The following is a 21671-nucleotide window of genomic DNA, read 5'->3' as shown; positions in this document are numbered from 1 at the left end:
ACAATGATGACGACGATGACGCCAATGATGACAACGATAACGATGACGACGATGAAGACACCGATGACAACAACAATGATGACGATTATGATGACAATGATCACAACGATAACGATGGCGACGATCATGACAATGATGACAACGATAATGAATGCGATGATGATGACAACGATGACGACAATGAGGATGACGATTATGATAATGATGACAACGATAACGATGGCGATGACGACGACGACGATGATGACAACGAGCGAGCGAAACTCCCCGCGGCGGCCCATCTCGATGTACTGGAAGCTCATGCTGATGAGGAAGTTGGCCGTCCAATTGACGCAGTCGGCATTGGCGATGATGACGACAACGATGACGACAACGATGACGACAACGATGACGACAACAATGACGACAACAATGACGATGACAATGATAATGATGATGACAACGATGACGACAACAATGATGACGATGACGACGATGATGACAATGATGACGACGACGATGACGACAACAATGGCGATAACAATGGCGACGATGACGACGATTATGACAATGATGGCAACGATAACGAATGCGATGACGACGACGATGACGACAATGACAACAAGCGAGCGAAACTCCCCGCGGCGACCCACCTCGATGTACTGGAAGCACATGCTGACGAGGAAGTTGGCCGTCCAGTTGACGCAGCCTGCGATGGCGATGGCGGCGGGCCGCGGGCCCTGCGAGAACAGCTCGGCCACGATGAACCACGGGATGGGGCCCGGCCCGATCTCAAAGAGCGCCACGAAGCCGAAGATCGCCACGATGCTCACGTACGACATCCACACCAGGGTTTTCTGCGCACACAAGGCCGGTGGGGGGTGGTGGGAGGGGGTGGAGGGGGGTTTAAGGGGTCACGGTTCAAGGGGGGTCACAGTTCAAGGGGTTATGGCTCAAGGTTTGAAGCTTTCGTGACTGCAAGGATTCATATTCTTAGGTTTTTTCGGTAAAGTCACGTAGGTAAAAAATTAGAATTAATAAAAGTTAAATAAAAATAAAATAAAATCATGTGACTTTACCGAAAAAACTAAGAATATGGCTCAAGGGTTTATGGCTCAAGGGGGTCAAGGTTCAAGGGGTCATGGCTCAAGGGGGTCACAGGTCAGGGTGAGGGTTGGTGGGTCAGGGTTAGGGTGGCTGGGTCAGGATTGATGGGTCAGAGTTTAGCGATTGCACTAGGATCATAGTTAGGCTTGTGGCCAGGGTTAACATTTAACCCCTGACCCTAACCAGTGACCCTGACCCTGACCATGACCCCGCCGCCGTGTGCCCACATCCACCCCCGCACCTGCAGGCTGAGCGCGATGGTCATGACGATGGCGCAGACGCCCATCCCTGCCAGCCCCACGAGGTGCAGCGTGCGGCGTCCGGCACGCTCCACCAGGAACAGCTGCACCCCGCGGGGGGGGGGAGAGGGGTGGAGAGAGGGGAAGGAGGGGGAGAGGGGGGGGGAGAAGGGGGAGGGAGAAGGTGGAGGGGGGAGGGAGAAGGGGGAGGGAGAAGGGGGAGGGAGAAGGGGGAGGATGGGGGTGAGGGGGGAGGGAGAAGGGGGAGGAGGGGGAGAGGGGGGGGAGAAGGGGGAGGAGGGAGAGAGAAGGGGGAGGGAGAAGGGGGAGGGGGGAGGGAGAAGGGGGAGGGAGAAGGGGGAGGGAGAAGGGGGAGGGAGAAGGGGGAGGGAGAAGGGGGAGGATGGGGGTGAGGGGGGAGGGAGAAGGGGGAGGAGGGGGAGAGGGGGGGGAGAAGGGGGAGGAGGGAGGGAGAAGGGGGAGGGAGAAGGGGGAGGAGGGAGGGAGAAGGGGGAGGGAGAAGGGGGAGGGGGGGGAGGGAGAAGGGGGAGGGAGAAGGGGGAGGGAGAAGGGGGAGGATGGGGGTGAGGGGGGAGGGGAGAAGGGGGAGGAGGGGGAGAGGGGGGGGAGAAGGGGGAGGAGGGAGGGAGAAGGGGGAGGGAGAAGGGGGAGGGGGGAGGGAGAAGGGGGGAGGGAGAAGGGGGAGGGAGAAGGGGGAGGATGGGGGTGAGGGGGGGAGGGAGAAGGGGGAGGAGGGGGAGAGGGGGGGGAGAAGGGGGAGGAGGGAGGGAGAAGGGGGAGGGAGAAGGGGGAGGGGGGAGGGAGAAGGGGGTGGGAGAAGGGGGAGGGAGAAGGGGGAGGATGGGGGTGAGGGGGGAGGGAGAAGGGGGAGGAGGGGGGAGAGGGGGGGGGGAGAAGGGGGAGGGGGGAGGGAGAAGGGGGAGGGAGGAGAAGGGGGAGGGAGAAGGGGGAGGGAGAAGGGGGAGGATGGGGGTGAGGGGGGAGGGAGAAGGGGGAGGGAGAAGGGGGAGGATGGGGGTGAGGGGGGAGGGAGAAGGGGGAGGAGGGGGAGAGGGGTAGGGGAGAAGGGAGAAGGGGGAGGGAGAAGGGGGAGGGAGAAGGGGAGGAGGGGAGAGGGGGGGGGGGGGGGGGGAGAAGGGAGAAGGGGGAGGGAGAAGGGGGAGGGAGAAGGGGGAGGATGGGGGTGAGGGGGGAGGGAGAAGGGGGAGGAGGGGGGGAGAAGGGGGAGGGAGAAGGGGGAGGGAGAAGGGGGAGGATGGGGGTGAGGGGGGAGGGAGAAGGGGGAGGAGGGGGAGAGGGGGGGGGAGAAGGGGGAGGGGGGAGGGAGAAGGGGGAGGGAGAAGGGGGAGGGAGAAGGGGGAGGATGGGGGTGAGGGGGGAGGGAGAAGGGGGAGGAGGGGGGGAGAAGGGGGAGGGAGAAGGGGGAGGGAGAAGGGGGAGGATGGGGGTGAGGGGGGAGGGAGAAGGGGGAGGGGGGAGGGAGAAGGGGGAGGGAGAAGGGGGAGAAGGGGGAGGGAGGGGAGAGGGGGGGAGGGGAGAAGGGGGAGGGAGAAGGGGGAGGGAGAAGGGGGAGGATGGGGGTGAGGGGGGAGGGAGAAGGGGGAGGGGGGAGGGAGAAGGGGGAGGGGGGAGGGAGAAGGGGGAGGAGGGGGAGAGGAGGGGAAGGAGGAAACGGATGAGGAGAACGACAAAGCAGACGAGGTGGAGCATGAGGAAGAGGTGGAGGAGATTGAGAGGCAGTATAGGAAGTGAGTCGTCTCGGTCATCTCGGTCAGTCGACCCGTGGCACCTGCTGGGTCTGCCCCGTGACCTCCTGCCAGCGGGCGTTCGACACTTCACGTGGTAGCCTCAAGGTGCACATGGCCTGGCACAAGCGTCGTGGTGACGTCACCGCCACTTCGTGGCGAATGGCGGTTGTGTGTCTCTCTCTCTCTGTGTGTCTCTCTCTCTTTGTCTTTCTTTCTATGTCTCTCTGTCTCTCTCTTTTAATCTCTCTGTGTCTCTCTGTCTGTCTGTCTGTGTCTCTCTCTCTCTCTGTGTGTCTCTCTCTCTCTGTCTCTCTGTATCTGTGTGTCTGTGTCTCTCTCTCTCTCTGTCTGTGTGTGTCTCTCTCTCTCTGTGTGTATGTGTCTCTCTCTCTCTGTGTCTCTCTGTGTCTGTGTGTCTCTGTGTCTCTCTGTGTCTCTGTGTGTCTGTGTCTCTGTGTGTCCGTGTGTCTGTGTGTCTGTGTCTCTGTGTGTCTGTGTGTCTCTGTGTCTGTGTGTCCGTGTGTCCGTGTGTCTGTGTGTCTGTGTCTTTGTGTCTCTTTGTGTCTCTGTGTCTGTGTGTCTGTATCTCTGTGTCTCTCTCTGTGTCTCTCTCTGTGTCTCTCTGTCTGTGTCTGTGTGTCTGTGTCTCTGTGTCTGTGTGCCTCTCTGTCTCTGTGTCTCTGTGTGTATCTGTATCTGTGTCTCTGTGTCTCTTTGTGTGTATCTGTGTCTGTGTGTCTCTCTCTGTGTGTCTCTGTGTCTGAGTGAATCTCTCTGTGTCTGTGTCTCTCTGTGTCTCTGTGTCTGTGTCTCTGTGTCTGTGTGTCTCTGTGTCTGTGTCTCTCTGTGTCTCTCTCTCTGTGTGTCTGTGTCTCTCTCTCTGTGTCTGTGTGTATCTCTCTGTGTCTGTGTGTGTGTGTCTGTGTGTGTCCGTGTGCGTGAGGCCCACAGTGGCCGTGTGGGAGGCGGCCGCGGCGTCTCACCGACACGACGGTGAAGGCGACGTTGACGGCGCCGGCGCCGATGGTGGCGTAGACGGGGTTGGGCACGCCGGCGTTGGTGAAGATGCTCGTGGAGTAGAAGAAGATCTGTGATGGAGAGAGACCGACATCGTCATCTTCGTCATCCTCGTCACCGTCATCGCCGTCATTGCCATTGTCATCATCGTCATTGCCATGATCATCATCGTCATCTTCGTCATCATCGTCATTGCCATGATCATCATCGTCACCGTCATCACCGTCATTGCCATGATCATCATCGTCACCGTTATCATCGTCACCGTCATTGTCGTCATCATCGTCATTGCCAGTCATCATCGTCACCGTCATCGTCGTCATCGTCGTCATCATCGTCATCATCGTTGTTATCATTGTCATCATCATCGTCATCATCGTTGTTATCATTGTCATCATCATCGTCATCATCGTCACCATCATCGTCATCATCATTGTCATCAACATTGTCATCATCGTTATCATCATCATTACCGCCATCATCATCATTACTATCATCATTGTCGTCATCATCGTCATCATCGTGATTATCATCATCTTTGAAATAATCAGCAATGGCAATCGATTTCATTGGCATCATCGTCATCACCATCATGGAATCGTCATCGCCATCGTCATCTCGGTGACAATCATCATTGTCATCGTCATCTTATCATCATCTTTGTTTCCTTTGTCATCATCGTCATCCCGCTCATCATCATCATTGCGACACCGATAACATCGCCACTGCCACCATTGCCGCTGCGCGGTGTGGAAACATCGCCACTGGGGAGACAAAGGCGGCCGGGCGTGGTGCTGGCCACCTACCCCCTCGTGTACCGTGCCGGCCTTCACAGGTGCTACCCGCTAACAGCACTTGCCCCAGCAGTCTGTTTAGATGACTTACATTTGTTGGCTGCTATACATTTCCACGCGAACACATTCCTCCTGCGGAGGGAGCTGGTAGGAACGTTGGGTTGCTCGGTCAATGGCCAGGGTCAACGGCGGCGTGGTGTATTCCGCAAATATGGCCGACTGTGAGGGCGGGCACAAGCCGGCGTGAGTAGGTTAAACGTTGAGTTTTATAAGGGCACCACGGGGTGACCAGCCCCTCCCCACCCAGCCCCACCCCTCCCTCCCCCCATCCAGCCCCACCCCTCCCCACCCAGCCCCTCCCCACCTTCCCCACCCAGCCCCTCCCCACCCTCCCCTCTCCACCCAGCCCCACCCCTCCCATTTTTGGATGCACGACGGACGGACACAATAATCCCCTGTGGGCTGGTGTAACCAGGTGGTACCTACCAGTATAAGCCACTTCGTTGAGCTATCATTTGAGGCCAGGACCACTTCTGAACAAGAAGCTAATAGCTCAGTGGGCTTTTACTTGGTAAGGTAACAAAAATGTAGATTTTTAAAATATTTGTAAAGTGATTAATTTACCCTTTCCTATACTTTGTGCTCCTGTCGCTGTGATGTTCTGTGAAAAAAAAAGAAAGCTCAGTAGGGCTTAACTGGTGAATAGCTTTAAGTTGAAAATATAGTTTTACGTTTTTCGTTCAGTCATCGTCGTCGTCGTCATCATCGTCGTCGTCGTCGTCATTGTCGTCGTCGTCGTCGTCGTCATCGTCGTCATCATCGTCATCGTCGTCATTGTCGTCATCGTCATCATCGTCGTCATCATCGTCGTCGTCATCGTCGTCATCGTCGTCATCGTCGTCATCGTCGTCATCGTCATCATCGTCGTCATCGTCGTCATCGTCGTCGTCGTCATCGTCATCATCGTCGTCATCGTCGTCATCGTCGTCATCATCATCATCGTCGTCATCATCGTCGTCGTCATCGTCGTCGTCATCGTCGTCGTCGTCGTCGTCGTCATCATCGTCATCGTCGTCGTTGTCGTCGTCATCGTCATCGTCGTCGCCATCCCTCCCGCGCGGCTCCGAGCGCGAGGCCGCAGCAAGGTGAGCGCCGCCGCCGCCACTCACGGCGTTGATGCCGGAGAACTGCTGAGACAGGTGCAGCACGACGGACACGATCAGCGGCTGGCGGTAGGCGCGCGAGCGCAGCAGCGACAGCACCGAGACGCTCTCCTCGCGCTGCATCTGCCGCTGCTCCTCGCGCATCTCCTGCATGTCGCGCTCCACGTCGCCCGTGCCGCGGAGACGCACCAGCACTGCGGAGCGAGCGAGCGAGAGACAGAGAATAACCGGGGCGGACGCTGGATTCGAACCGCAAACTTCTGAATTCGAGCCTGCCGCCAAACCACCGCTCGACGCCGTTAGCATCCCTGAGCCGCCGCCTGCGCCGCCGCCGCGTCTCACCTTGTCGCGCCTCCTTGTCGAGGCCCTCGTTGATCAGGAGGTAGCGAGGGCTCTTGGGGCAGAAGGGCAGCACGGCGAGCTGCGCCACCGAGGGCACCATCGTGAAGCCGAGTAGCAGCGGCCACAGCGACTCGGAGCCCAGCAGCGACTCCATGCCCAGCACCTGCAGCAGCAGCAGCCGCGGCACGCGGCACGCGGCACTACGGGTAAAGGTCCCACCCCACCACCCGTATTCCACCGTGTAGCCCACGCTGGCCGTCGGGGCAAGTGCGCCGAATAAAGGCCGTGGCGTGGCGCAGGCCTTTGAAGGGGGGTGGGGGGGGGAGGGGGTGGGGGCGCCACGGTGGCTAGGAGATGTTAACTACCTCGCCTGGTCTACAGGAGGTCGTGGGTTCGATCCTGACCCTGACGCCTGCTGCTGTATATTTGGAGTTTGCGTGTCTCTCTCTTTCTCCACGTGGTGAGATGTTAACTACCTCGCCTGGTCTACAGGAGGTCGTGGGTTCGATCCCGACCCTGACGCCTGCTGCTGCTGTATATTTGGAGTTTGCGTGTCTCTTTTTCCCCGTGGTGAGATGTTAACTACCTCGCCTGGTCTACAGGAGGTCGTGGGTTCGATCCTGACCCTGACGCCTGCTGCTGTATATTTGGAGTTTGCGTGTCTCTCTCCCCGTGGTCGCGTGGATTTTTCTCCGGGTCCTTTTTTCCCTCCACATTTGGAATCAACATCACGTGTTGAGAGTAGTTTGCTGCTCTACATTTCCACGCGATGATAAGCTACTTGGTTGAGCAATGATTCTGTGATAGGCAGCAGGTCGCTTCGGAAAAAAGAGATGCATAGCTCAGTCGGTCCTAACCTGGTCAAATTAAATTAAAAAAGTTTCATTTATAGTTTCGGATGGGGAGCAGAGTCAGTGAGGTTTCAGAGCGAGTGGACGAGGTGCAGAGTGAGTGGACGAGGTGCAGAGTGAGCGAGTGGGCGGGCCTTGCCTGAGCGAAGAGGATGCCGATGACGACGGCGAGCTGGTGCAGGGTGCCCAGAGCCCCCCGCAGCTCGGTGGGGGACAGCTCCCCGATGTACATGGGGACCAGGCCCGTGGAGAGACCTGCACCACCACCACCATCACCACCACCACCACCACCACGTCCACCACCATCAATATCTCCATCACCACCACTACCGCCACCACTACAGCCACCACCACCACCAATGTCAACACCACCACCATCAATATCTGTATCACCATCACCACCACCACCGCCACCACCACCACGGCCACCACCATCAATATCTCCATCACCACCACACCCACCACCCACCACCACTACAGCCACCACCATCAATATCTCCATCACCACCACCATCTATATCTGTATCACCATCACCACCACCACCACTACAGCCACCACCATCAATATCTCCATCACCACCACTACCGCCACCACTACAGCCACCACCACCACCAATGTCAACACCACCACCATCAATATCTGTATCACCATCACCACCACCACCACCACCACGGCCACCACCATCAATATCTCTATCACCACCACACCCACCACCCACCACCATCACCACCACCACCACCACCACCACCACCGCCACCACAGCCACCACCACCACTGTCAACACCACCACCATCAATATCTGTATCACCATCACCACAGCTACCAATGTCAAGGCCACCACCACCAACATCATCATGACAGCCACCACTACCACAGCCACCGCCAATGTCACCACCACCATCAACATCTCCATCACGTCATGGGACCTCCCTTGCCAGTATCAAAATATAACAAAAGGTTTTACCCTTTCTGGCAACAAGACAGGTGTTAAGATGTTAAAACACCAAACCTAAACCATTTCCAAGGAATCATGCCTCCATGCTCACCACAAGTACATGTGGTTAATGCAGATGTAGTGGGTTCACTGAGAGACACACACTAACTCAGGAGGCAACACGTTTATACTATGGACCACAACGGGATAACGACATAAACCGGGTCAGGCCAGTCGGCACACTGCCTGACTCACAATGCCGAGCACGAATACCGAGGATCGAAGGCCAGAGGTCGCAACCAGGTACCCAATACCCATACCCTACCTGATACCCGGCTACCCGTACCCGGCCGGGTACGAGTACCCGTTTGCGACCCTGGTGCGGCCGGGTACGGGTACGGGTACCCGTTTGCGACCCTGGTGCGGCCGGGTACGGGTAGGCCGTGAGTCACTGGTGAGTCACCGTTTGTCACTCATTTCCCAACGTCTTGTCTCTTCTCACAATTCAAGTTCCTAGAATCAACCCACCCGCGCCTGCAACATGGCTTCATCCCAGAGGTCGCAATCAGGTACCCAATACCCGTACCCTACCCATACCCGGCTGGGTACGGGTAAGGTACGGGTATGGCCGGGTACGGGTAAAGAAACAAAACCCGTTTGCGACCCTGGTGCGGCCGGGTACGGGTAAAGAAACAAAACCCGTTTGCGACCTCTGTCGAAGGCCCAGTGGAAGATGTAAGACGCAGGACTCCATTCCAGCAGACAGCCCCGACCCAGCGACGGGACCTCCCTTTAATGCCTCCCAGCGTGGCCTGGCTCCGCCCTCAGCCACGCCCTCTTCTGGAATCTACTGGAAGGTTCTGAGCCATACCCCACGTGTCCCTTCTGTCACCTTTCATAGCTTTATTTTGGTGATTTCGAAAAGTGTATTGTTTTAGCCATGTTTGTTTGTTGTAGTACAGAGTTAGATTGATGGCCTTAATCTAAGTTGTCTTGTGGTTGTTGTTGTTGTTGTTTGACTTGCATCCCACTGGGATTTTTGCACACAGCGTTGGTGTACGGTGTTTTTTTCTGCAATATTTTGCTGTCTTTTCTTGGGTTTTCTGTTTGCACTTAGTCACATATTCACTTTAAAATGTTTTGTTCATGTTTTTTGTTTTTTGTTTGTTGCGGTTGCACCCGATTCAAGAGCCGAATGGCTCACAGGGCTATACCTAATACATTAACTTTAACTTGAACCTTTGGCCCACATCCTTACCCTGGCCTGTCACGTGCCCTTGCCAGCCAACCGGGCTGCTACGTCCTCAGATGCCCCCTCCTCTCTGCCAGCCACCAGCGCTACGCCCCCTAGGGACCCGTTCCATGACATTGCATGCCCTGCTGGCAGAGAGCGCTACTACACTCACAGTGCCCCTCTCTGTCAGTGACCCATTCTATGTCGCTACACAAACATGATCTCCATCACCATAGCCACCAATGTCACGTCCACCACCACCAACATCATCATGACAATCACCACCACCACCACCAACCGTAACTGCACCCTCACCACCCTCACCACCCTCAGCACCACTCACCACCGCCCCTCACCGCAGTAGAGGCCCACGATGAGTCTGCCTGCGACGAGCGTCTCGTAGGAGGAGGCCGCCTTGGAAATTGCCATGAGGGTCCCGCCCAGCAGTGCCAGCGCGTTGTTGGCCATGAGGCAGTTACGTCTGCAACACCACCACCACCACAACAATTACCACCACCACAACAACAACAATTACCACAACAACAACAACAATTACCACCACCACAACAATTACCACCACCACCAAACAATTACCACAACAACAATTACCACCACAATAATTACCACCACAATAATTACCACAACAACAATTACCACCACCAAACAATTACCACCACCACAATTACCACCACAACAATTACCACCACCACCACAATTACCACCACAATAATTACCACAACAACAACAATTACCACAACAACAACAATTACCACAACAACAACAATTACCACCACCACAATTACCACCACAATAATTACCACAACAACAACAATTACCACCACCACCACAACAATTACCACAACAACAACAACAACAATTACCACCACCACCACAATTACCACCACAACAATTACCACAACAATTACCACAACAACAACAATTACCACCACAATAATTTCCACCACCACAATTACCACCACCATAATTACCACAACAACAACAATTACCACCACCACCACCACAACAATTACCACCACCACAACAATTACCACAACAATCACCACAACAACAACAATTACCACCACAACAATTACCACCACCACAATTACCACCACAATAATTACCACCACAACAACAATTACCACAACAACAATTACCACCACAACAACAACAATTACCACCACCACAACAACAATTCTCACCACCGTAACATCCATAATTATCACCGGCACAAAAATAATTACCACTTCACGTGGCCTTAACGTGAACATAGCCTGGCACTAGCGCCGTGGTGACGTCACCGCCACTTTGTGACGAATGGCGGCTGCTGTTTTTTAGTCGGCGAGGTGGTGAGTGGGCGAGGTGGTGAGGTGCGGAGGAGTGAGGTGGTAGTTGGTGAGTTGGTGAGTGGGCGAGGTGGTGAGGTGCGGAGGAGTGAGGTGGTGAGTGGGCGAGGTGGTGAGGTGCGGAGAAGTGAGGTGGTGAGTGGGCGAGGTGGTGAGGTGCGGAGGAGTGAGGTGGTGAGTGGGCGAGGTGGTGAGGTGCGGAGGAGTGAGGTGGTGAGTGGGCGAGGTGGTGAGGTGCGGAGGAGTGAGGTGGTGAGTGGGCGAGGTGGTGAGTGGGGGAGGTGGTGAAGTGCGGAGGAGTGAGGTGGTGAGTGGGCGAGGTGGTGAGGTTCTGGGCGAGTCAGGAAGGACGCCCCCACCTCACTACCCCCCCACCCCTCCAGGCACGCAGGGGTCACAGAGGTCACAGGGGTCAAGGGATGGCTCCTTATTGGTCAACCGTGTTATGTACACTGATTCATTGGCGATTGCTGCTCACTCAGAGAAGGGGTCTGAGGCGCTGCTGCTGAACCTGGAGCGTGCCACTTAATAGGCGGAGACTTACAATCAGCCTCAACCAAAACTAAGCTCCTGCCTGGGTGTTTTGTGTCATCAAACACTCCACCTCACGCAACTTCCCATTGGCGATGGAGCAGTAGTTGTGGGGAGAGTGGAGAGGTTTCCGTACTTGATCAGTGTGCTTATGACCAGCTCCGGATTGACAGCAGAGGTCTCACTCCGAATTAGTTGAGCGGCATTATCCTTTCATTGGCTGTGTGGAAGCTACCTGGTCTGTCGCTCCACACGATGCTTCGGGTCTTCTCGGCCACAGTTATACCCTCCCTGCTCTATGCTTGCGAAACGTGGATCCCCCTAATTGAATATCTGCCCCGGTTAGAAACATTCGGGCTGGCCTGCCTACCATCCATCATGGGTTTAACCAGACTGGATTTTGTAAGGAACTAATAAATCCTTGGAAGGCCTGGACACAGTCCAATCAGTGAGCGCCTCCGGCAGGCAAGGCTGCGTTGGCTGGGTCAGGTAGCCTGCATGCCGAGCCAACGCATACCCAAGCAGCTTTTGTTTGGCCAGATAAAGGGAGATAAATGGGCGCGGCATGGGCTAGAGAAGAGATGGAGTGATGTGGTACAAGAGGATGTGGAGCTGAGTGGATTTGCCGATGACCGGTACCAGCGAGGTCAATATCGATCTCTATGGAGGAGGCTCGTGAAGGACGCTGCTGAGCAGTTGGAGGCAGTCGCCCTCCAGTAACAACGGAGGGCGGAGGAGCGACGGCTCACAACAACGTAGCAAGTCGGCACAGTAGGGAGCACAGGTGGTGCATAAGCCAGTCGGTTAACCTATGGCGCCTGGGGTCTGTCCCGTGACCTCCTGCCAGCAGCGAACCTTCGAAACTTCCGTGACGACCTCAAAGTGCATCTAGCCTGGCACAGGTGGCGTGGTGACGTCGCCGCCACTTGGTGGCGAATGGTGGCTGCTGCTGCTGCTGCTGTTGTAGTTGTACAGGGGTCATAGAGGTCAACACATTCCACGGGGCAGTAGGGGTCACCGGTAGGGGTCACCGCTCTGGGGTCTCAGGACAATAAAAATAAGCAGCAGAAGCCTCCTTCCCGTGTCTGTCACTCCACAGGAAAACAAATACAAGCATATGTGCTGTATATTTTTTTTACACATCTCATCAGCCGCACAGCCTTATGGGAGGTGCAGCATCTCAGCGGGATTGGTTCAGTTTGAGGAAAAAAACCCGGGACCGGTTTCGACGCAACCAGGTTTCATCGGCAGAGCCGGGCTTCACTCCAATCACAGGTGGTGAACTGGCAGAAGCAAGGGCTGCTAGATCAACGCACCATTGTATAATGCACAACACAAAAGTCGTATAATGCACAACTCAAAAGTCGTATAATGCACAACTCAAAAGTCGTATAATGCACAACTCAAAAGTCGTATAATGCACAACGCAAAAGTCGTATAATGCACAACTCAAAAGTCGTATAATGCACAACTCAAAAGTCGTATAATGCACAACTCAAAAGTCGTATAATGCACAACTCAAAAGTCGTATAATGCACAACTCAAAAGTCGTATAATGCACAACGCAAAAGTCGTATAATGCACAACTCAAAAGTCGTATAATGCACAACGCAAAAGTCGTATAATGCACAACTCAAAAGTCGTATAATGCACAACTCAAAAGTCGTATAATGCACAACTCAAAAGTCGTATAATGCACAACGCAAAAGTCGTATAATGCACAACTCAAAAGTCGTATAATGCACAACGCAAAAGTCGTAAAATGCACAACTCAAAAGTCGTATAATGCACAACTCAAAAGTCGTATAATGCACAACTCAAAAGTCGTAAAATGCACAACGCAAAAGTCGTATAATGCACAACTTCAGTGAGCCTGACTCTGCTTATGAGACACTGAGCGCTGACGATTATCTGAACCCGTCCTGGGCCTCTCCTAGGTCATCTCAGCCTCAAATGAGTATCTGGTGCGGTGTGTAACGACATCCCTACTGGGGAGACAAAGGCGGCCGGGCGTGGTGCTGGCCACCCATCCCCTCGTGTGCCGTGCCGGCCTTCACAGGTGCTCGCTAACAGCACTTGCCCCAACAGCCTGTTTAGATTGCTTACATTTGTTGGCTGCTATAAATGTCCACATGATAAGCCACTTCGTTGAGCTATCAATTGTGACCAGGTCGCTTCTGAAAAATAAGCCATCTCGCTCCGCGGGCTTTACCTGGTAAGAAAAACAATTTTTTTTCGTGATTTCCCTACCTCTCCTATCCTTGTCCTGTCGTGTGTTCGTGTTGTTTGCCGCAGACTGGACACGTGTGAAAAAGAGCTTTGCAGCACATCGGATTCATCCCAAATGAAGATTCCGATTCCCGTGAAGGCGATTAGGGGGCTGGGCGAGGCGCTTTGTGTTTTGGGTCTCGGGAATGAGCCACCTCAAGGTGGCACTGGGGAATGTGGTGGGACAGGGGCAGTGGGAGTGGGTGGGGTGGTGGTGAGGGTGGGATCACGTGGGCAGTGGGAGTGGGTGGGGTGGTGGTGAGGGTGGGGTCACGTGGGGGGTGGGAGTGGCTGGGGTGGTGGTGAGGGTGGGATCACGTGGGCGGTGGGAGTGGGTGGGGTCGTGGTGAGGGTGGGATCACGTGGGCGGTGGGAGTGGGTGGGGTGGTGGTGAGGGTGGGGTCACGTGGGGGGTGGGAGTGGGTGGGGTGGTGGTGAGGGTGGGATCACGTGGGATGTGGGAGTGGGTGGGGTGGTGGTGAGGGTGGGGTCACGTGGGCAGTGGGAGTGGCTGGGGTGGTGGTGAGGGTGGGATCACGTGGGCAGTGGGAGTGGCTGGGGTGGTGGTGAGGGTGGGGTCGCGTGGGCAGTGGGAGTGGCTGGGGTGGTGGTGAGGGTGGGATCACGTGGGCGGTGGGAGTGGCTGGGGTCGTGGTGAGGGTGGGATCACGTGGGCAGTGGGAGTGGCTGGGGTGGTGGTGAGGGTGGGATCACGTGGGCGGTGGGAGTGGCTGGGGTGGTGGTGAGGGTGGGATCACGTGGGCGGTGGGAGTGGCTGGGGTCGTGGTGAGGGTGGGATCACGTGGGCGGTGGGAGTGGGTGGGGTGGTGGTGAGGGTGGGGTCACGTGGGGGGTGGGAGTGGGTGGGGTGGTGGTGAGGATGTGATCACGTGGGGGGTGGGAGTGGGTGGGGTGGTGGTGAGGATGTGATCACGTGGGGGGTGGGAGTGGGTGGGGTGGTGGTTAGGGTGTAATCGCGTGGGAGGGGGGCATCTAGACAGGGGGTTAATTTCAGCCGGTTTGGTGAGCCACAGAAGAAAAATGTCAGTGCCGTATCCGGCACACCAGCTGAGTCACCTGCTGTAGGTGTGACTGAGTCACCTGCTGTAGGTGTGGCTGAGTCACCTGCTGTAGGTGTGGCTGAGTCACCTGCTGTAGGTCTAGCTGAGTCACCTGTTGTAGGTGTGGCTGAGTCACCTGCTGTAGGTCTAGCTGAGTCACCTGCTGTAGGTGTAGCTGAGTCACCTGCTGTAGGTCTAGCTGAGTCACCTGCTGTAGGTGTAGCTGAGTCACTTGCTGTAGGTGTAGCTGAGTCACCTCCTGTAGGTGTAGCTGAGTCACCTGCTGTAGGTGTAGCTGAGTCACCTGCTGTAGGTGTAGCTGAGTCACCTGCTGTAGGTGTGACTGAGTCACTTGCTGTAGGTGTGGCTGAGTCACCTGCTGTAGGTCTAGCTGAGTCACTTGCTGTAGGTCTAGCTGAGTCACCTGCTGTAGGTGTAGCTGAGTCACCTGCTGTAGGTGTGGCTGAGTCACTTGCTGTAGGTGTGGCTGAGTCACCTGCTGTAGGTCTAGCTGAGTCACCTGCTGTAGGTGTAGCTGAGTCACCTGCTGTAGGTGTGGCTGAGTCACCTGCTGTAGGTGTGACTGAGTCACTTGCTGTAGGTGTGGCTGAGTCACCTGCTGTAGGTCTAGCTGAGTCACTTGCTGTAGGTCTAGCTGAGTCACCTGCTGTAGGTCTAGCTGAGTCACCTGCTGTAGGTCTAGCTGAGTCACCTGCTGTAGGTGTGGCTGAGTCACCTGCTGTAGGTGTAGCTGAGTCACCTGCTGTAGGTGTGGCTGAGTCACCTGCTGTAGGTCTAGCTGAGTCACCTGCTGTAGGTGTGGCTGAGTCACCTGCTGTAGGTGTAGCTGAGTCACCTGCTGTAGGTGTAGTTGTGTCACCTGCTGTAGGTGTGGCTGAGTCACCTGCTGTAGGTCTAGCTGAGTCACCTGCTGTAGGTGTAGCTGAGTCACCTGCTGTAGGTGTAGCTGAGTCACTTGCTGTAGGTGTAGCTGAGTCACCTGCTGTAGGTGTGGCTGAGTCACCTGCTGTAGGTGTAGCTGAGTCACCTGCTGTAGGTGTAGCTGAGTCACCTGCTGTAGGTGTAGTTGTGTCACCTGCTGTAGGTGTGGCTGAGTCACCTGCTGTAGGTCTAGCTGAGTCACCTGCTGTAGGTGTAGCTGAGTCACCTGCTGTAGGTGTAGCTGAGTCATCTGCTGTAGGTGTAGCTGAGTCACCTGCTGTAGGTGTAGCTGAGTCACCTGCTGTAGGTGTGGCTGAGTCACCTGCTGTAGGTGTAGCTGAGTCACCTGCTGTAGGTGTGGCTGAGTCACCTGCTGTAGGTGTAGCTGAGTCACCTGCTGTAGGTGTGGCTGAGTCACCTGCTGTAGGTGTGGCTGAGTCACCTGCTGTAGGTGTAGCTGAGTCACCTGCTGTATTTGGAGGTGAGCGCCCCCACCATGAGGGCGCTCACCATGCCGCCCACGGCGAAGATGGCGACGGAGAGAGCCCAGACGGCGGTGAGCGAGGAGTGTGGCATGGCCACGCCGTGGCGACCCATCCACGTGGCATTGTAGAAACTGCGGATTATCTGAGACACGCGCAGTGACGCACACAGCAGAGGTGTGGACTCGAGTCATGCGACTTGGACTCGAGTCAGACTCGAGTCATGATTTTGATGACTTCAGACTCGACTTGGACTTGCCTCATCTTTGACTCGACTTGACTCGGGACTCGAGAGCAAAGACTTGAGACTTACTTGTGACTTGCATAACAATGACTTTGTCCCACCTCTGGCACACAGTGACGCGCACAGTGACGTAGTGACGCCCACAATGACACAACGATCCCCCGTGTAGACTAAACAGACTGTCGGGGGCAAGTGATGATGGTGAGGTGAATGATGACGATGATGAGGTTGATAATTACGATGGTGATGACGCTAATGGTGATAATGGTGAGGTTGCTGATGACGATGGTGATGATGGCAGAGGTGGGACAAAGTCATTGTTATGCAAGTCCAAGTCGAGTCGCAAGTCATCAAATTCATGACTCGAGTCTGACTCGAGTCCAAGTCACATGACTCGAGTCCACATCTCATAGGTGGGACAAAGTCATTGTTATGCAAGTCCAAGTCGAGTCGCAAGTCATCAAATTCATGACTCGAGTCTGACTCGAGTCCAAGTCACATGACTCGAGTCCACACCTCTGGATGATGGTGATGATGACGATAGTGATGACGATGATGACGATGGTGGTGATGGTGATGATGGTGATGATGGTGAGGTTGATGATGACGATGATGACGCTGATGATGATGACGATGGTGAGGTTGATGATGACGATGATGATGACGATGGTGATGACGTTGATGATGATGGTGCGGTTGATGATGACGATGATGATGATGGTGAGGTTGATGATGACGATCATGATGACGATGGTGATGACGTTGATGATGATGACGGTGATGACGTTGATGATGATGATGGTGAGGTTGATGATGACGATCATGATGACGTTGATGATGGTGATGACGCTGATGATGATGACGTTGATGATGATGATGACGATGATGAGGTTAATGATGACGATGGTGATGACGATGATGACGTTGATGATGATGACGATTGTTAGGTGGATGATGACGATGATGACGTTGATGACGTTGATGATGATGATGACGATGGTGATGACGTTGATGATAATAATGGTGAGGTTGATCGTGACGATGATGACGTTGACGTTGATGATGATGATGGTGAGGTTGATGATGACGATCATGATGACGATGATGACGTTGATGATGATGATGGTGATGACGCTGATGATGATGACGTTGATGATGATGATGATGACGATGGTGATGACGATGATGATGATGGTGAGGTTGATGATGACGATCATGATGACGATGGTGATGACGTTGATTATGACGGTGATGACGTTGATGATGATGATGATGATGGTGAGGTTGATGATGACGATCATGATGACGTTGATGATGATGATGGTGATGACGCTGATGATGATGACGTTGATGATGATGATGATGACGATGATGAGGTTAATGATGACGATGGTGATGACGATGATGACGTTGATGATGATGACGATTGTTAGGTGGATGATGACGATGATGACGATGATGACGTTGATGACGTTAATGACGATGATGACGATGGTGATGACGTTGATGATAATGATGGTGAGGTTGATCGTGACGATGATGATGACGTTGATGATGACGATGATGACGATGTCCTGCTCACCTGCTCGGGAGCGTTCGTCACGCCGATGTTGTAGCCGAACTCGAAGGAGCTGAGCACCGCGGCGCACACGGAGACCAGGAGCGGCGCCGTCAGCTGCTGCTCGCCATAAACAACAACAACAACATCAACAACATCATCATCAACAACACCATCAACAACATCAACAACATTATCAACATCATGAACAATATTATGAACATCTACACCAACAACAACAACAGCATCATCAACAACAGCATCATCGACAACATCATCAACAACATCATCGACAACATCATCAACAACATCAACAACATTATCAACATTATCAACATCATGAACAATATTATGAACATCTACACCAACAACAACAACAGCATCATCAACAACAACATCAACAACAACATCATCAACAACATTATCGACAACATCATAGACAGCATCAACATCTTCGACAACAACATCAACATCATCATCATCATCGTAACAACATCATCATCATAACAACATCGTCATCATCAAAACCGACAACAACATCATCATCATAACATCCTGGCAACAAAACTGACACCTTTTTTACAAGGAGTCATGTTTGCATAGACCACAATACCTGCAGCCATAATGCAAAAAAAGGTGTCAGTTTTGTTGCCAGATAGAAGGGTAATAAGACAATTATCATATTTTTTTACTGGCAAATGAGGTTCCAATGGTGGAACATCATCATCATAACAACATCATCATCATCAACAACATCAACAACAACAACAACACCACCACCACCAGCGGCGCTCGGCAGACCTGCGCTACGCACCGTCAGCCCGTCACGAGGTCACCAGGTCGCAGCTCTTCAGAGGGACAAACATCGCAGAGACGAAGTCGACGTCCAGGGCACGACTCGATCAATCGACACAAAGGTTGGCGGCCCAGCGCCCTAACCGCTCCACCACCGCTCCCCGGTTTCGAGAGAGACGAAAGACAAAGATCCCCCGTGTAGCCTGCAACAGACTGTTGGGGCAAGTGCTGCTAGCGAGTAGCACAACCCATGAAGGTCAGAACGGCACACGAGGGGGTGGGTGGCCAGCACCACGCCCGGCCGCCTTTGTCTCCCCAGGTGCCACCACCGGTTATCTGAACCGGTCCTGAGCCTCTCCTAGATCGACTCAGCCTCAAATGTGAACACTGGTGCGGTGTGTTAACATCGCCACTGGGGAGAAAAAGGCGGCCGGGCGTGGTGTTGGCCACCCACCCCCTCGTGTGCCATGCTGTCTCGCTAACAGCACTTGGCCCAACATTCTTGGAAGGCTACACGGGGGGGTCTTTGTCTTTGTGTATCTGTTTCGAGAAAAAAAACAAAAGTCCCCCCTCCTCCCCACCCAAATGAATCTAATATAAATAAAATATAACTTCTGTAGCTGAATAATATTTTCTGTGAAAACGAGAGAATCACTCTGCAAGCGTCGCACCTTCGTGGAGGTTGGGCACGGGGCCCCCTTCACCATCCGCAGTTTCGGATGAAAGGCAGAGTCCCAGGAGCAGGTGGGATTCGTGATTTTTCGATGTTGTTATTATCGTCGTCGTTGTTGTTCTTAATCTCACCGTCATTCCGCGTTTCTCGGCGTAGGCAAAGCTCTCGCAGTGACTCGAGGCTTTTGTTTTCAGGAGGGTCCTGCTAGGTTTGTGTTTTCATCGCTGCCGTGCGATCACTCGCGGCTGCGGTGGCTTGGAGATGTTGACTACCTCGCCTGGTGTACAGGAGGTCGTGGGCTCGATCCCGACCCTGACGATGCCTGCTGCTGTAGATTTGGAATTTGCGTCTCTATCTCATCATCATCACGGTGGCTAGGAGATGTTAACTACCTCACCTGGTGTGCAGGAGGTCGTGGGCTCGATCCCGACCCTGACGATGCCTGCTGCTGTATATTTGGAGTTTGCGTCTCTATCTCATCATCACGGTGGCTAGGAGATGTTAACTACCTCGCCTGGTGTGCAGGAGGTCGTGGGCTCGATTCCGACCCTGACGCCTGCTGCTGTATATTTGGAGTTTGCGTGTCTCCCTCTCTCTCCCCGTGGTCGCGTGGATTTTTCTCCGGATCCTCGGGTTTTTCGCCCCACATTTCGAATCAACATCACGACCCGTTTAGAGTCTTTGGCTGATATAGATGTCCACGTGATGACGATCAGCCACTTCGTCGAGCTACACTTTGTGATGGTCAAGTCGCTTCTGGGAAAGAGCTACTTCGCTCCGCGGGGCCTTACCCGGTCAAATAAAAGTATAGTTCAGTTCGGAGTGATTTGCAGGTACAATTCTTTGTCCAGCATTGGCATGCGGTTTTGGTCGATATGCGGTTACACTGCGCGTGGGTTCAGCTAACAGACTGTTGGGGCAAATGCTGTGAGCGTGTAGCACCTATGAAGGCCGACACAGCCTTCATAGGTTCGTAGCGCACCACGATAAGCACTACACTACCGCTACACTACACTCACTACACACTCACTCACTCACGCACACACTCACTCACTACACACTCACTACACACTCACTACACACTCACTCACACACTCACGCACACACTCACTCACTCACTACACACTCACGCACACACTCACTCACTCACTACACTCACTCACTACACTCACTCACTACACACTCACTCACTACACTCACTCACTACACACTCACTACACACTCACTCACTACACTCACTCACTACACTCACTCACTACACACTCACTACACACTCACTCACTACACACTCACTACACACTCACTCACTACACACTCACTACACTCACTCACTACACACTCACTCACTCACTAGCACACACACTCACTAGCACACTCACTACACACTCACTCACTACACTCACTCACTCACTACACACACACTACACACTCACTCACTCACTACACACTCACGCACACACTCACTCACTCACTACACTCACTCACTACACTCACTCACTACACTCACTCACGCACACACTCACTCACTCACTACACACTCACTCACTACACACTCACTACACACTCACTCACTCACTACACACTCACTACACACTCACTCACTCACTACACACACTCACTCACTACACACTCACTACACACTCACTCACTACTCACTCACTCACTACACAATCACTCACTACACACTCACTCACTACACACTCACTCACTACACACTCACTCACTACACACTCACTACACACTCACTCACTACACACTCACTCACTACACACTCACTCACTACACACTCACTACACACTCACTCACTACACTCACTCACTACACACTCACTCACTACACACTCACTCACTACACACTCACTACACTCACTCACTACACACTCACTCACTCACTCACGCACACACTCACTCACTCACTACACACTCACGCACACACTCACTCACTACACTCACTCACTACACACTCACTCACTACACACTCACTCACTCACTACACACTCACTCACTACACACTCACTACACTCACTCACTACACACTCACTCACTCACTCACTACACACTCACTCACTACACACTCACTCACTACACACACACTCACTACACACTCACTCACTCACTACACACTCACTACACTCACTCACTACACTCACTCACTCACTACACACTCACTCACTACACACTCACTCACTCACTACACACTCACTCACTACACACTCACTCACTACACACTCACTCACTACACACTCACTCACTACACACTCACTCACTACACACTCACTCACTACACACTCACTCACTCACGCACACTCACTCACTACACACTCACTCACTACACACACACT

General features: G+C 53.8%; 1 protein-coding gene across 2 annotated transcripts in view; it reads right to left on the bottom strand.

Annotated features, from left to right (window-relative positions):
• LOC144730758 (solute carrier family 2, facilitated glucose transporter member 1-like) overlaps positions 1-21671 on the bottom strand; it is a 103592-nt gene that overhangs the window by 10797 nt on the left and 71124 nt on the right. For both annotated transcript variants that reach the window (XM_078611496.1, XM_078611497.1), the window contains exons 2-10: positions 17887-17982; positions 16045-16205; positions 9787-9911; positions 7401-7516; positions 6411-6573; positions 6075-6262; positions 4078-4182; positions 1328-1429; positions 633-836 (exon numbers count right to left, since the gene is read on the bottom strand). In XM_078611496.1, the coding sequence (XP_078467622.1) occupies positions 633-836; positions 1328-1429; positions 4078-4182; positions 6075-6262; positions 6411-6573; positions 7401-7516; positions 9787-9911; positions 16045-16205; positions 17887-17982 (1260 nt within the window). The remainder of the gene's footprint in view (positions 1-632; positions 837-1327; positions 1430-4077; positions 4183-6074; positions 6263-6410; positions 6574-7400; positions 7517-9786; positions 9912-16044; positions 16206-17886; positions 17983-21671) is intronic.

The sequence above is a fragment of the Lampetra planeri genome, chromosome 36 (genome assembly GCF_965212315.1).
Source record: "Lampetra planeri chromosome 36, kcLamPlan1.2.h2, whole genome shotgun sequence".
Classification (NCBI taxonomy): Eukaryota; Metazoa; Chordata; class Hyperoartia; order Petromyzontiformes; family Petromyzontidae; genus Lampetra; species Lampetra planeri.
Note: the sequence above shows the minus strand (reverse complement) of the source record. Positions and strands in the feature narration are given on the sequence as shown.